Raw genomic sequence first — 16,807 nt, forward strand, 5'->3', positions numbered from 1 at the left:
ATGTGGCACACTTCTGTGAAAATCTGAGAAAATGCAACTCTTGCTTTGCAGGAACAAACGTGACAGATTTGAAAGGATTAGAAAGCTAAATCTTCAAATGTGAACTGTGGATAATGTCAGGAGAATCAGGGTCTGGAGTTCACTTTTCCTCACCGCAGCAGATGGCTCGCTTCAAAATCATTCTCACTAGTAGAAATACTTTTACTTACACCCATTTATTCACTGTGAATTCATTAGTATTACTCTCACACTGAGTTGTTTTAGGGAAATGGATGTTTAAAGCTGTTTTTGGACTGCAGTGTGTGGGTGAAAACACCTTCAGTAACAAGACAAAATAACAATGACAACACAATGACTCTGATGAAAGCTTAATGCTGTATTTTCACATTTGCAATTACTCAATTGACACTTTACTGAAGCACATTTTCAAATCCACACTCTCACACAGAGGCCCCCCAACGACACTTTAGGAACAGGACAGCGTTTCAACTTCTCATTACAATCTTTATACTGGAAAGGACGGAAATAACAGGAAAATGATGTAGAGGAGAAGAAAAAACAACAACAACATTATATTCATATACTGCACAAAAGGGAGACAATCATCACAGACTCAAAGAGAAAGCTGGTGCAAAATGGCAACATAAAAATTCACTAGATCTTCATAAACATTTACACCATGAATTCATTTGTCAGATCTCCCATCACGATATATCAGGAAGTGTGGGAAGATACGACAGGTTCTCTAACATCTAGGTTCTTTTGTTCATCATATAATCACAAACATGGAGACTCGACTTCACACATGCTGTTGTAAACCTCATGACCTGATAGTAATGTAAGGACTGCAGAGTTAGCTTAACAATGAGTTTGGCAGATTGAGATAAACTACAGAAGAAAAAAAGGACTTAAATTTACATTCAGAAAATCAAATGTTTTTGCTCAGCAGGTTGATCCTGGACATTTCCATTATCACGTCAACAAAATGAGTACACAAATCTATAAATACAAAAATAAACAGGAAAAAAAAGAAACATTTTTGTTCATTTGCAGAAATTTGAACAAACTGCTTTAATACATTTTTTTAAAAAAGTAATTCAGAGTTGAATTTGCAGGACGGATGTGGTTTTGTTTGCATGTCTGTTTTCCACCTAAAACACTTGACTTCTTATTTCACATGTTTAAGTGTTTGTGGATGAATACCTAAGTATGTGTTGCATGTATGTGCTCAGCATTATGAGGCCATGGTGTCCTGGAAGCCCCACACCTCTAGCAGTGAAATCTGGAAGCTCTCTGCACACAGGGGCGGGTTGTCAAAGGTAGTGCAACTGCCAGTGCGCCCGTGGTTCAGCTCAGAGTCGATATACAGAGCGTTGCCGTTGCCTCCTCCTGATCGGAAAGAAGATGACAGAGTTTGCATGAGTTACCAACGATCAGCACTTCTTCCAAGCAGATTCTTTAATATTAACACTGTTTCATCGACATATAGTGATCAACACATCTGATCAGTTTGGCAGCAACTCAGTGCAAGTAGGCATGTAGACATGGTCAAGATTACTTGGTAAAGTTAAAACTGAGAAATGGAATAAGGAAGAAAGGTGTTTTAAGTGACTGAATGTGGTCATTGGGTTGGTATGAAACTCAGAAACTGCTGATATACTGTGATTTTACCCACACAACCATTTCTGGGGTTTACAGAGACTGGTCCACAAAAAAAAAGGAGCTAACGGAAGGAAACAGTAACTTAAATATGCAGAAGAGCATCTGTCAACGTACAACACGTGCAACCTTGAAGCAAAAGGGCTACAGCAGCAGAAGACCACACCAGGTTGTTGGTGGTGTAATGGTGTGGGGGATATTTGCACACTGTGTCTCTTGACCATTGTTCAAACACCATGGTCTGCATTAGCTTTGCTGCTGATGGTGTCCTTCCCACTTTATGAGCACCATCTTCTGATGGCTGTTTTCAGCAGGATAAAACACCAGGTCACAATGCTCAAATCACCTTTAACTAGTTTCCGAACATGACAGTGAGTTCACTGTACTAAACCACCTCCAGAGTCAATAGATCTCAGGCCAATAGAGTACATTTGCTCATTTGGTGAAACAGGATTTTCCCAGACAATAAAACATCAAACTTGGACCATAAAACTATCCAGACTCATTCTTTGGTTCATTATTCTGTTTAAGTATTTTAGTAATGTTATTTATAATGTTTGAGATTGCAAAAAGTCTTTACTGCATGTGCAGTAAAAGCTTTCCATCAAGTGCTACCCTGTTTAAAATCAAAGGATATCAGTAAAGGTCTTTAGCATTACTGATCAGAGTTAGCATAAACCACTTTTACAAATCACAAAAACATTTACATTCCAGGTCTCTAAAAATACAGTTTCAAAATTTATTAAAAGCTGAAAAGTGTGTTTTACACCAATAGCTCATTATTGTGGAAAGTAAAAATCACAATGATTTAGAAGTCATTAAAATGTGTTCAGAATTTGACAATTTGATGACGACTCATCATCAAATCATGTAGGGGGAGAGCAGTGTGCTTAAAACAGCACCTGATTAGAATTAGGTACGCCCGATGGCACCCCCTTTAAGAAATTAGGCGCTAGTTCTTTACCAATTTTCCTAATTATGACAGAATACAAGTTACTATTTAAAAAACACGCTTTAAAATGGGAAATATACATAAAAGACATACTGTCAAAGTCCACTCACCCACTATGATGGAGTCAACATTTCCAGACATGAACATAGAAGTATTCTTAGAGTTCAGGTTGAAGTGGCGGGCAGACAGAAATGGTGACAGCTCTCCAGGAGGTTTTTCTGGCTGCTGTAAGCTATTGCTGTCTGTGATCTGGTCTTCAGATGTTGCCGTTTCTTTCTGAGCCTGGGTCTTGATGGACGAAGCCAGCTCAGGGTGACTGATTACTATCCACTCGTAACGCTCCATCTCCGGCTTCAGCTAACAAGAGAAACAGAAATGTCTATAATTAACAACTACACACCAGAAAACTACACATTAAATGAAGTAATAATAGAACAAAACACCCATTTTCTTAAAAATCACATAAATTAGTTAATATCCCAAAATGAATCCTGATTTTAACAAACAGATGCATCATGAAATTTAGCATTCTTTAGGAAAAACAGTCTCCTGTGGACATTGGAATTTTCTTCACCAAGCAAATTCAACAGCTCTGTCTTCCACTGCTGAGTTAAGGCAGCACCGTCTAATCTCTTTAACAAAACTGTTGCTTTTGGCAACAGTTTTGCCAATCTACTGTACAATCTACTGTTTCAGTACAATCTACTGTTTCTTGAGCTCCATTGGGGGGGGGGGAGAAGTCACACCACAAACACAGAAGATGGGGGACTCTAGAAGTTTGGAGCTTTAACATAACTTTTACTTGTTAGAGTCATGGCTGCTTTAAAAATTCTCCTCTAAGCAGCCATCTGGTACTCTGAAATTTTCCCAGAGGAGACACTCAGCCTCAGGGGTCCTCAGTTTGAGATGTAATTAAGAAGTTGGAGCAGTTTTCTCAGAAGATTTTCTTGGATTTCTAGTCATGAAATTTACCATTAAGAACTACAAACAAGAAAACTCAGCTTTTTACTGCAGAGCAGCTTCATGATGATTTAGTAGACTCTGGTGTGGCACCTTTACTGTGCCGTAACACCTGCAAAAACGTGGCTCATCAGAAGAAAACCTCTCTTATGCCTCACGAGTCTACAATCAGAAGATTTCAAATGAACATCTAAACATGGCACATACATTAGAAAACTAATCCAGTGTGTTGATGAAGTTGAAACAAAGCTTTATGGCCACAATGAATAAAGAAATGTTTGGAGAAAATGGGGTAAATTAAGTCAAGCAGAGAAACAATACAAGCTCTAACACGAGCTTTCTTTGATATGTACTCATTTCTAATCTTGTCCATCCTGGTCACTCCCATTGAAAATCTTAACATCTCCAGCTCATCCACAGTCTTTTTGTCAGTGCAATGTGCTCAAACCATACATCACAGCATGTCTCACTAACATCTCTTAACCCTTCCTTTCATTCTTGCTGCCATCCTTCAGTCACAGATCACCTGTGATACTCGTCTCCACTAACAACATCCTGCCCGCACTCTCTTCTACACGGTCAGTTGTTTTGGATGGCTGACCCCAAGTATTTAAACTCATGTACTCATTTGAATTACTTCTCCTTCCAGCTTCTCTGTTACATCCATGTTCCTCTTAGTCACACACTTACATTCTGTCCTGCTTCTATGAATTTGCCTTCCTCTTCTCTCCAGAGCAAACCTCCCCCTCTCCTACCTGCTCCCTACCATCACTAAAGATCACAGTGTCATCTGCAAAGATCAGTCCATGGAAATTCCTGCTTGGTCTCATTTGTCAGCCTGTTCATCACCATTGAAAACAAGAAGGGGCTCATTCCCTGGAGTAATACCAGGCTCACCTTGAATCCATCTGTCACACCTACAGCCCACCTCACCTCTGTCTAAGCTATCCTTGCTTACCTCTCTGCCATTTCAGACTTCTCATGCAGTAACAGTTGCTCTCTTGGCACCCCATCATATGCTTTCTCTAGATCTACAAAGACCTTCTGACGTTCTCCGTACTTCTCCATTAACACACTTGAAGCAAACATCGCATCTGTAGTGCTAACTCATCATGAATTTGTACTGCAACACACCGATTGTCATTTCTTTTCCCATAGCTTCATGATATGGCTCATCATTTTTGTTCTTCTGTAGGTACTACAGCTCTGCACGTTGCCTTTGTTTTAGAAAATCTGTACTAGTACACTTCTTCATTCTTCAGGCATCTTCTCTTCTCTAGGTTTTTGAAAAAAAATCTCTCTCTCCCTAACACTTGAAAATCTAGAATAGGCTCCTTGAAGAGGTGCAAACAGAACTGAACTGAATGTAATCTTTATTTTGAACATGTTAAAAAAATACAACCACATAGAAAAAAAAAAAAAAAAAAAAGAGACAAACAAACAAAGCAGAAGTTTTCCTCTTTACAATCTCTACCTAAAAACCGTGGACAGAGCTCAAAACAGAAGTGGATACAAGTCCCAAAGTTACAGAACTAGAAGCCTTATGAAGGAAGAATGGAGGATCACCTTCACAGCTTTTAGCAAAGCATTAGAAAGCTGTGAGACTTGTCAAAGGGGCATTACTGATCATGTAAGAAAAGGACCTCAAACTGATGTTTGAGGTCCTTTTCTTGAATTTGAAAATGTAAACGATAGAAAAAAGAAAAGAAAAATCCCATAAGAGAAGGTAAGACCTTTAAGTTTACGTCTTCTGGAGACTGATAACTTTTTTTTTTTGGTAGGGTTATTCTAATGTTTGCATGGCATACATTATCTTGTATCCTACTAATTTTCTCCTGGTCCTGTTCAAACCTCTACTGCCCATCCAATAGACATTGGTCCTGGAGTCTGTCTCTCGTGTGTGTCAGGTGTGGTATCAGGTACGAGCCTGCTACGATACTGAGGGCTTCGGGTTACAGGAGTTTCCGATATGTGTGTGCTTAAGTATTGGTGTTTGAGATGACTGTGTTTTCTGGTGTCTAGGCTCAGACAGCACACAGCTGAGCTTTACACAGTTAGCCAAGTAAATAATTCATAGAGAAGGGAACAGACAGCCAGTCTTTATTTCTATTTCTAGGCAATGTTGCACTGCTGCCACCAGAATAGCAACAAGAGTGGCTGTTTTTTTTGCACTTGACAGCATGTCAATGAATAGGGAACTGTGCCCTAGTATGAAAACTTCTCCAAATGATACACCAACTGGGGCCATTGATATTGACAACAGTAACATTTGAAAAAAGATAGATGGTACCCCCTGCTGGTCATACAATAGCACTACAAAAAAATTCCAACTATCTCTAAAAATGACTCAAATGATGTCTTTAAGAAAAAAAATTGGTTTTTTGCTACTAGATAACTGAAAATAATCTTACCCTGAAGACAAAACATTCCCCTGTGCCGAAGAAGCTCAACTTGTTGCCTCCTCTCTTCCTTTCCTCCCAATCAGTGGACAGAAACGCTCCGCATACCTGTTGGAAAAAAAATTAAGTAAAAACTGCATGAGTGAGATAATTTGTGGATTTATTCACCTTCAGCGGTTGTGACAAAAGTCAAGCAAGTGGAAGGACTCTGACTGTGGTGTCTGTAAGATGCCAACACTAATGCCAGGATAATCCAATCATACGACACATGTATAATCAGGAACTTTAAACCCAGTTCACAGAACCCAGGACAAAAATATAACCCGAGTCTACTTTGAAAAACAGAAACCTAATCTTAGCCTCTTTAGCTCCTTAAATAAAGAGCAATGACTGAGTTAATGCTACGAGTAGGTCACACCTATTGCATGTGCTAAGAAGGACTTTACTTGTCAAACATGACATTTTTACCTTTGATGCTCCCTGTATCAGACAAAGATAGAAACTAATGATAGTTATATATTAGGGAGGGTCAGAGGGCAAGAATGACTTGGGGGTCGGCAAAAGCCCTTAAACTAAGAAACCAAAACAGAAACATAGAAAGAAAAAGTGCAGAAATATGTTAAGACATTTGTGCAAATGTTTTTACTTGTGCATTAAACTCAAACTTTAACGCAATCTCAGTACAGACCTGCATCCCTAAATGGAGAAAAATTAAGCTAACATTTATGCATGCCCGTCTCTGACAACAATCCAATCCATTTACTGATAAGACTGTTAAACTCCACTTTGTCTTGGACTGCAGCCGGTGACAGCAGTGCTTCTGCTCTGAAGATCCTCTGCAAGCTGGAGGGTCACACCACCACAGAGGCTGCAGCAGGTGGAGTGCTGGTTCAAGCGTCATCACGCTGAGCTCATAGAGGCAGCAGCGCTGAGCAGAGTCACAAACTGCAGTTCAGTTTTCTGCAGTTCAGAGAAAACTGATCTTTGCTTCCTCTTTATTGTGACAAAATGTACAAAGTATGAGTAATACTCATGAGGTTGCTTAATTTTTCCTTTTCACACATCACAGACTGGATCGAGATCGCCCAAAGGTTGGTTCCAAATATGAGGTCGCATTTTACTCGTATTTTATCTTAGCTCGTTGATCATAATAAAATATCTGATGGCACATTCCACTGTTTCCTTCAGACAAAATAAACAATATTTACGTCAGTAGAAAAAAAATGCTACTTACATCGCCATCTGTGGTCCTGATGAGGAGCAGAGTGGGTTCGTGGCCCTCACAATGCGAGTAGAATCTGTAAAAAAGGAAAAACATTTAATTCACTGCAACAGTCTTATTAAACACCTAATACTGAAACTAACACATATCCAGTGGATCGTAATGCAGCAACAGTAACACACTTTTGTATTTTGTACTTTATTAAAACAAGAAGCCGTTGCTTTAAGCCATGAAAGAAATTGATTTGACTCCATTAAAAGAAAAATGTAACCTTAAATTCAGATTTACCCAAACTTTTAGTTATTAATTTCATTCAAAGTTATAAAATGTAAATTATGAGCAGCAGCTAACACTTAATTAAATTGTAAAATGCACCTGTTCAGGCTGCAACCGTGAGTGGAGGTTGTGAAGAGAAGCTGTGGTTGGCACAGGGCAAAGCGCTCTGGGATCCATGACCAGATGTCATGCATCTCCTTGGCACTGACTATCTCCGAGGAAAATGTGTCAGGGTTAAGTGCCAGCTGCACGTTCCGCCTGCAGATGCCAAAGCAATTTAGACACAGGAAAGAGAGAGAGGTTCGGAAAGAGCATCCCATACAGTGAAGAGATATGTATAAAATCCCCCCCCCCCGGGGGAAAAAAACAAAAAAAAAACAAACCACAAAACAGCAACTTGGTCACAGGTTATTTAAAACGGGTATCAGAAATAAGTGTAACCATGAAAGAGCACCCACCTAGAGCTGTAAAAGAACCAATGTGGCAAACACAGGAGTGGTGTGCAGATGAGACAGAACATGGTGCATGGAAAAATCGTGGCACAAACCAAGCAGAAAAGAAAAAAGAACAGACGGTGAGAAAAGGATGCAAAGCAACTCAAACAGTTTCCTACAGCATGCCAGAATATAAAGCTTAAAAGACAGAGGGCATTGCTACCAACAAAAAAATAAAAAAAATAAAAAAAATGCTAAAACAGTTAAGACTGTAAACATATCTACTCTACACTTGTGCTAAATTATATTTCAAATGGTTTATATTGGTCGTCTGCATGCCATGCATACCAGGGTGAAGTCCACAAACCGTGAAGGAAGTTTAGTCATGTTCAAGTATTTTCATTCTAATGGCAGTAGATTTCCAGACTGAAGGTAATGGTAAATTATGAAACATTAGAGTTCACATATTGCTAGATTAACAAAGTGGACTGATTAATTTTATTAAAAGAGCTCAACTCCTAGTATGGGACTGTGAGAAGCCATTTGGTTAAGTTTATTATAAAAATTATACAACATGTGGTAACATTAACTTAAAAAAAGCAGAGTAATGACATAAAGCCACATTTTTAGACATAAACACAGCGTGTAGCAAAGTGTCCGCACAGGAAATAGCCCAGTTTTGAAGTTTAGAAAGTACATTTACCCACTTAAAAAAACAAACAAAACAAAAAATAAAACATTTACTTTTTTCTTTTTTTTCTTTTTTAAACTTTACCGCTTCTGCTTCACAGTGATTCCTTTTTGCTGCAGGGACTTCTCATTTGTAAGCTGCAGCAGGGTGATCTCCTTGCGGCTGAACAGGCGGATGGAGAATGCCTTCTCGAGCAGCTTGTCAGGTGTGACGGTGGAAGCAATGCCCTTAACAAATACCTGAATATCTGCCTTGATTTTGTTTGAATCCTCCTGCTGCTGGTTGCCCTGCCCCCCCTCTGCTCCCATTTTATGCTTGCGATAGAACTTGAGCAAGGCTACTGCCACGCGGTAAAGAACCTTATAGCCCTCTACTAGGTAGACATCTAGGACCCTAACCACATGGCTAAAAGGCAGGTCACCGAGGACCCAGCGCTGCCAGTCTGAGTAGACATCCATCACATCCTGAGCCGTGGCAACGATCAGTTTGTGAGCAGCTGTGCAGTACTTATTGGCTAGGTCACCGAAGGTCATGCAGCTAGACTCATAAGCCAGGAAGGTCTGGTCTATAAGTCGCTTCCCTGGCTCGTTGCATGCCAGTATGCGGCTGACATGCTCAAAACACTGAGCTTCGTCTACACTGAAGTGCAGGAGCAATGAAGTAACTGCAGGAAGAGCTGGGCAATGAGAGATATCTGGAAAGTGTCCAGCGAGGCAGTTGATGATCTGATGGGCTGAGGCTACTGCCTCCGGCTTCAGACAGTACCGCGGTATGGGATTTCCATCCACAAACTCTGGTAGTGGGACGTTGGTGGAGGTTTTCTTTGTGGCTGCATTTCCCATAATGTCACGATACACTGCTGCATCTGGGGTCACTGTACGGCAAGGAATGGCTTTGATGAGTTGCTGGTAGACTTGTGCCCGCAGCTTGTGGTTCTTGGCCCAATAACCTTGTCGAGCCATCCGTTTGAACTCTTTCAGATCTTTAGTGTCCACCTTGGTGGGCCCGCTGCTCTTGGCCAAATCGCCCATCTGGTTCCAGTCCACAAAGCTGCCATAGTCTTCTTCAGCCATTGTGCTGTAAACTTGCTGGACTGCTCGTGCAGGAAAAGAGGAGGTATCTGCCGAGGTCTTACTAACCTTCTAGCCTCCACACAGCAGATATTTTGTCTTTCTTATCTGCCCATTGTGGTCACTGGAAAAAAACAAGGGTGACAAGAATCAAAAAAAGCTTATAGTTATGCACATGCATTATTAGTAACTGTCAGTAGCATCATAGAATTATTCAGTTCCCACCGATGTAAATTTCATATTTATCACTTGAAAGATTTGTTCGAAAATGGCTTCCACCTTCTGAGCCCTTAGTGAACTTATCTAATTAGTCCTGATCTACACTAAGTACAATATATTACCAGAAGTATTCACTCACCCATCGCCGTCATTGAATTAAGGTGTTCCAATCACTTCCATGGCCACAGGCGTATAGAAATTGAGTACCTAGGCATTCAGACTGTTTCTACAAACATTTGTGAAAAAATGGGTCGCTCTCAGGAGCTCTGTGAATTCCAGCGTGGCATCATGATAGGATGTCAGCTGTGCAACATGCCCAGTCGTGCTACTAAATATTCCAAAGTCAACTGCTAGTGGTATTATAACAAAGTGGAAGTGACTGGGAATGACAGATACTTAGCCACAAAGTGGCTCTGCTGGCTCAGCAGATGCTGAGGCACATAGTACCCAGAGGTTGATTACTTTCTGCAGAGTCAGTAGCTATAGACTTTCAAACTTCATGTGACCTTCAGATTAGCTCAAGAACAGCGCGTAGAGAGCTTCATTGAATGACTTTCTATGGCCAAGCAGCTGCACCCAAACCTAACATCATTAAGCACAATTCAAAGCGTCAGGTGCAGTGCTGTAAAGCATGCTACCATTGGACTTTAGAGCAGTGGAGACGTGTTCTCACAAGTGATGAATCACACTTCTCCATCTGGCTAACCGATGGATGGGTCTGGTTTGGTAGTTGCCAGGGGAACAGTACTTGTGTATTGTGCCAACCGTAAAATTTGTGGAGGGGGGGATTATGTGTGAGGGTTCTTTTTCAGGAGTTAAGTTCAGCCCCTTAATTCCAGTAAAAAGTAACTCTTAATGCTTCAGTATATCAAGACATTTTGGGAACAGTTTGGGGATTACCCCTTACTGTTCCAACATGACGGCGCACCAGTGCACAAAGCAAGGTCCATAAAGACATGGATATCTGGGTCAGTGTGTGGAAGAACTTGACTGGCCTGTGCAGAGTCCTGACATCAACCTGATACGACACCTTTGGGATAAATTAGGCTACGTTCACACTGCAGGTGAAAGCGCATCAAACCCGACTTATTTGACGCTATGCGACCCATATCCGATCATGGTATGACAGTGTGAACGGCACAAATCAGATATTTTCAAATCTGATCTGGGTCACTTTCGTATGTGGTACTGAATGCGATACATATCCGATGTTTTAGAAAGCGACTGCTGTTTGAACGGTCATGTCGCATTAAATCCGTCTTTTACGTCACTGACACAAGACACACGCCAATTATCAGCGCCGGAGAAGCGCCCGAGAAGACATTGTGAACGCTTCCTGGCCATCCAGTGTAGATGTCAGTGAAACTGTTGGGAAGACAACGTTGGAGAAACGTGAACATTTTATTTGTACTGTATAATCTGCAGATTCTGACAGAAATCTGCAACTATCCTTTGAAGCACCGCTCCGCTCTAAAACAGCAATAAGGATAATTATTAGGCCATATGTAAATAACAAAATAACTTTATAACTTAAAGCAAAATTGGGAAATGTAGAGTATGAAACAAGTCTTTATATTAACGGCCATCAGTCAAACAATACTGTTTGTTCTGGGCCTAAACAGAGCGCGTTGTGTGTGACGTCTTCTTTTGTGCATGCGGGCCGCTTTGAGGGTTCACACTAGAGCGCGTTTGCTGTCACATTTTATTTGTAGTGTGAACAAGCAGACAAAAATATCGGATTTGATTAAAAAAAAATCGGAATTGAGCATTAAGACCTGCAGTGTGAACGTAGCCTTAGGGTCTTTTGGGATGTCACTCAAGTTTATATGACAAACGAGTGAATACTTTTGGCAATTTAGTGTATATGAGCTAGCTGAGGATAAGCATACAATTAGGAAGAAATATGAATATCTGAAAGTGGAAAATTAGACTTTATAGCATGGTACTGTACAAAATACAAAAAAAACGAGTGCTATAAAAAGAAAAACTAATAAATGGATAACAAATGTAGCATTGGTATTTACACCAGAATACATAAAATACTGCCCAATATGTAGCAATGTTAAATTAGAAAAATGCACAAAAATAAAGACTCAGAAAGTTCTGTTTCCATAAGAAGCGATTTGAGAGATGGAATGCATAATGACCACAGGAAATCTGTAATGAAGACACACTACTGATCAATTTCCCTAATCATGTTCTGACAAATACAAAAATGCATGTGCATCATACACCTCATACACCTGTGAAAGCTTGAAATGACTTGTGTGCAAACACCTTTGGCTGATTTAATTGGCTACTAGAAAAAAAAACAAACCTGTAATTGTTGAAGGTCACAAGCTGTTAACTAACTGTTTCACATCCCACATGATACAGGCAGATGGTACGTCTACAAATCAGTTGCGCCCTGAAACATACGGAGAATAGCTGAAGCACAATCTTTTTGGGTGCTTTTATTTCCCCTTTCTCAAGACGTCACATGAAGATGGCAGTCCAAAGATCACTTGCAATACACTAAAAGAGACAGTCATTAAAAATCTGTTTATATAACTGTCACATAGAGGACGATATCAACATATCCTTGCATGAGAAGCTGGGAGCACTCGCGATATAACTGTCCTACTTATAATAAATAAGGGCATGTTTCACCTAAATGTTGCCATTATACACGTGACACTGGGTGCAACTGATCAAAGTCAGACTCGATAATATAGTGGCTAAGATTAGGTCTAAGAATAGTTTGGCAGTCTGTAGCACAGTCGCACACTGTTTTATAGTGCGGTCACACCTGTAGTCTGGGCTTCATCGGAAAAACTGTGCTCTATCACACAGGTCTTGTTGTTTGCTTGAATTAAAAATAGAAATTTCTGTCCGCATTAAACACAGGAATGTTCTGAGAAAAAAGGTTTGGAATTTCATGAACCACATACTGGAATGAGCAGTTTTGGTCTTGTTTTGCAGGATGAATATTTCACTGGGTGACTAAAGAACAGAATAAATCTGTATTTAAAAATAAAGAAAGAAGGCAAAGATGAAAAGAGGGCAGCTTCTATTACAGGAGAATTACACCGTAAAATCCACAAGGAATTAATGACAACAAAAGGTACGAGCTGAAGTTTTTACCATGGCTCTGAAAAGTAAGGAAAACTCACTCGAGGCGTGCAATCACTATGAATGACTGAAGAACCCCCAAAACAAGAAGTGAAACAGTCTTATTCGTCCCACAGAATTGCTAAACTTTTGCTTTACGGCCATTTCCTTTTTTTGTGGTTTTGTTTTGTTTGTGACCTGTAAAATCTAAATGCAATCCTGTTTAAAATAATTACACAAATGCTGCTCAATAAAGATGTCAGACTGATACAGCCTAGCCATTATTTTGACCAATTACGAGTTCCCAAATCTCAGGGCTCAAATGGTTGGATTTATCCTAACCAAACTGCATTTTAATTGCAAACCAAAGCAAAGATTTTTAACCTTTCATCAAGATAACAGAATTTTCCTGTAGGCATTTAAAAAACAAAAAAGAAAGAATATTGTAATAGTTTAAGGGTTTCCAGCTAAAGAATGTTTGATTTAATCACTATATACACTTTACATTCACAGATAATAGATGTAGATGAGAATGACACTGGGATGGCAGCTGTATTACTATGTGTCTGAAAATTTACAGAAAGAAAAGACCCCCCCCCCCCCCCCCCCCACACACACACACACACACACATTTCCGTACTTCTTTTGATGCTCCATGTCCATTTGAAATAAAACAAAACCTGCCTCAGATATTAATGTAAAACGTACCGAGGGGAGGAGGAGGAAGCTTCTTGCTAGCCTTAACGGAGAGCGTACTGTACTGTTAGCTAGCTGTACTATAAAACCAATTACTGCTTTTAGTTTCATTCTGGACGCTCAGTAAAAGCACACAAACGGCTAAGGTAAGGCTGCAGGTACAATTGTGTCATCACATACTGAGGTGACAGCTCCAAATTAGCTGCATTTTCAATCCTATAAACGATTAACGTCAGCTAACCAGCTGAGGCAAAATAAGCTAGCACGAAACAAGCGGCCACGGGTCACAGGGTATTTAACATTACCGCCGGAGTAAATCTGATATACCCTTTTCCATTCACACTTGCCAAGTTAGCACTGTTAGCCTTAGCTAGCCGCATCTGTCAGTGCAATTCAGGAGCAACCGGAACCTTAACTAGCCGCACAAAACCTACTCGCTAAACACATAACCTCCACAACAAGCGTGCAGATACGGACAAACGCTAAAACATTTGAGCAAGCTCTTGGCTAACGTTGCTTCATTAGCCAGCATGGACGTTGTCAACCACAAATTAATTTGGTCCAAAGGCTGTCTTGGAGTTTGTTTATAACAAGATGTTTCCGCTTATTTATTTATTTTTTAGAAAAGCGTGTCATATCCACAAAGCTAGAAACACGCCAGAGTATGACCTTTACTCCACAACAAGGAAGACGATATATAAATAGCTGTCAGAAGAAAATTAAATGAATATCCCTACCTGAGTCTGAGATGTCTTGAGACGGGAGACAGCGTTCATATTAAGTACCCTCGAGCATGCGCACTGCCTCCAATCCCGGACGCAGCGTTTTTGAGCGTGCAGCTGCTGAAGCTGCAGACAGGGGCTCAGATGGAGTGGTTAAATATAAACTGTTCTCAGTTACTTATCTGTACACTCACTAGGTTGTTAGATTATTTTTGTGAAAAAAAACCAACGTTAATACAAACATAAATCTAGAATACAAACTATATAATATTAGTAGCAGACATGCCAAATTTGGGGTTTATGACATGGGCATGCCAGTATCAAACATTTATGTTACACAAAAAGCTATGAAATTCCATAAACTCTGCTGAGTGCAACAAAGAGTAACTCAAATATTTATCCATGGCTTAGTTTCTGAAGAAAAGTACTGTTGCGTGGTAGATCCCATTATCTGCTATGTCCTGTTTACTTCCAGACCTTCTGTGTCAAATATGTGATGGCACTGGAACAGGACAGGAAGTACCCTGGCAAGCACAACAAGCCCTGCCTTTGTCCAGGACTCAAAGCAACCATCAAAATACAACCGCCCAACACATGACAGTTATTACTGATGATTAAATTGTGGGGCCATCACAGAGCGACTCTGGGTAAAATGTTATTTGGCTCTGTCTCTCTTCCTCTCACGCACTGCCTATGTCTTTTTATACCGTCATTTTGTACTTCAGTAATAAAGAAAAAGGGGCAAATACTACTACTAGTAATAAACAAACATATCAGCATTTGTTTTTCCCTATATAATATAAGTAAAAAGCCACCACAAAACTGATTACGTTGCACAGCACACAGAAATGACAAAAGAAGAGAGCAGCTATGTCACAGTGAGGCAGATCTAATCTGTCATCCATGTACATGGTTCTCTGGATAACTCATAACTCATCAAGTCTTTTCTATTTCACACTTTGCACCACCCAAGACGCCATTTACCTCCCACTCCAGCCAGAATGGATGTATTATCATGCACACAAATATCAGCACACTCTCTTACATGAAGCATATGTGCAGGCATATGTTGGGGCTAGGGCACCGTTAAAGCATAGATAGGATCAATGCAACTTAATACATTTGCTCCAGTACTTTAATTACTTTAGTCAATCCGTATTAGAACACAGGGATGCACATGAACCTCACAAAAATGAAAACAACAGTTTAATAATAATAATGGATTGCATTTATATAGCGCTTTTCGGGTACTCAAAGCACTTTACAATTCCACTATTCATTCACTCTCACACACTGGTGGAGGCAAGCTAAAGTTGTAGCCACAGCTGCCCTGGGGCGAGAAGCGAGGCTGCCATATTGCGCCATCGACCCCTCTGGCCATCACCAGTAGGCGGTAGGTGTCTTGCCCAAGGACACGACAACCGAGACTGTCCGAGCCGGGGCTCGAACCGGCAACCTTCCGGTTACAAGACAAACCGCCAACTCTTGAGCCACGATCGCCCCGTTTACACAGTCTACACTGGGTTCATTTCTGATTTCTGATTTAATTCCCACATCTCTTGTACTTGATCACCGCTATGCAACCCCATTTAAATACCCCTGTTTTTGATTCAGTATATGTGTCCTCTCATGTCGACAGTTTATTTCAGTCATCCACTGTCACCACACTATACTAACCGAGCCAATTTTAATAGACAGACAAATACCCCAACTGGGGGTGGATGCTCTCACCATCCAAGCCTTTTGGCCAGTACCTTGTCTCACAAACACCCGGTCTTCTTTGCACCTTCCCCCCAATCCCTTTAATAATAACCCTGCTTCACATGGTGAGACCGTCAAATCACAGGGTCCACTTACTGGTGTCCAAATGACCATTAGGGACCTGATTTTCAAAGCTCCTCCATGTACCACACAAAGACCTGTAGCATCACATGAGGAGAACTGACCTCCCCGTCTAGCTCGATGGGAAGATAAGGCAATTGAAGGGATTAAATCATCCCTGACTGATTTAGGGCTTCAGTTTGTGGATACCACTCTGAATGTAAGGGGTTCTTTAGCAAGGATGGTGGGTCAATACTTTTGAACTACATTCTCGTCATAGGGCACAAATAGCCAAGAAGATCCTCTCTGTCAGGAGGCAATGGACCCTCTGAGCGAGTCGTGCAGCAGCACTGGACCTTCCATTGGTCTGACAGGTTTTGGACAAGTCACCCTTTGAAGCCAAATCAGGAATGTCCCTGAGAGAGAACTCAATCAGTCAGTGAATACTGTTTTCTTTCAGCAGTTAGTACAGCCAAGAGACCTCCACGCAGTCTCTGTCAGCTGTACATGTTGGCATTGGAAGCCACGTGGCTCTGGAGTCACACTGTGGCCAACATTGTTTCACCCAGACATATTACTGAGGACACAGAACTTCA

General features: G+C 40.7%; 1 protein-coding gene across 2 annotated transcripts; it reads right to left on the reverse strand.

The window, feature by feature from the left end:
• Window positions 1–363: 363 nt before the first annotated feature.
• tbc1d24 (TBC1 domain family, member 24) lies at window positions 364–14,467 on the reverse strand. 2 transcript variants are annotated; one of them, XM_080872971.1, is made up of 8 exons: window positions 14,406–14,460; window positions 12,200–12,289; window positions 8,678–9,787; window positions 7,568–7,726; window positions 7,205–7,268; window positions 5,983–6,078; window positions 2,722–2,968; window positions 364–1,389 (listed from the first exon to the last, which is right to left on the reverse strand). In XM_080872971.1, the coding sequence occupies exons 3-8, from the start codon at window positions 9,664–9,666 to the stop codon at window positions 1,235–1,237; spliced, it is 1,710 nt and encodes a 569-aa protein (XP_080729097.1). In that variant the 5' UTR covers window positions 9,667–9,787; window positions 12,200–12,289; window positions 14,406–14,460; the 3' UTR covers window positions 364–1,234. The 2 variants fall into 2 exon arrangements, with proteins under 2 accessions (XP_080729097.1, XP_080729098.1); XM_080872972.1 differs by lacking the exon at window positions 12,200–12,289 and having other exon boundaries at window positions 14,406–14,467.
• Between the last annotated feature and the right edge of the window lie 2,340 nt (window positions 14,468–16,807).

This window comes from Rhamphochromis sp. 'chilingali', assembly GCF_963969265.1.
Source record: "Rhamphochromis sp. 'chilingali' genome assembly, chromosome: 22".
NCBI classification, from domain to species: Eukaryota; Metazoa; Chordata; class Actinopteri; order Cichliformes; family Cichlidae; genus Rhamphochromis; species Rhamphochromis sp. 'chilingali'.

Bases quoted from the DNA above. Each gene is read 5' to 3' on its own strand.
- tbc1d24 (XM_080872972.1), bottom strand. From the start codon at position 9,666: ATGGCTGAAGAAGACTATGGCAGCTTTGTGGACTGGAACCAGATGGGC. The intron at 2,969-5,982 runs GTAAGATTATTT...TTCTCTTGTTAG, and splicing joins GGGAATGTTTTGTCTTCAGG to CTGAAGCCGGAGATGGAGCG. The intron at 1,390-2,721 runs GTGAGTGGACTT...CTTTCCGATCAG, and splicing joins TGTTGACTCCATCATAGTGG to GAGGAGGCAACGGCAACGCT.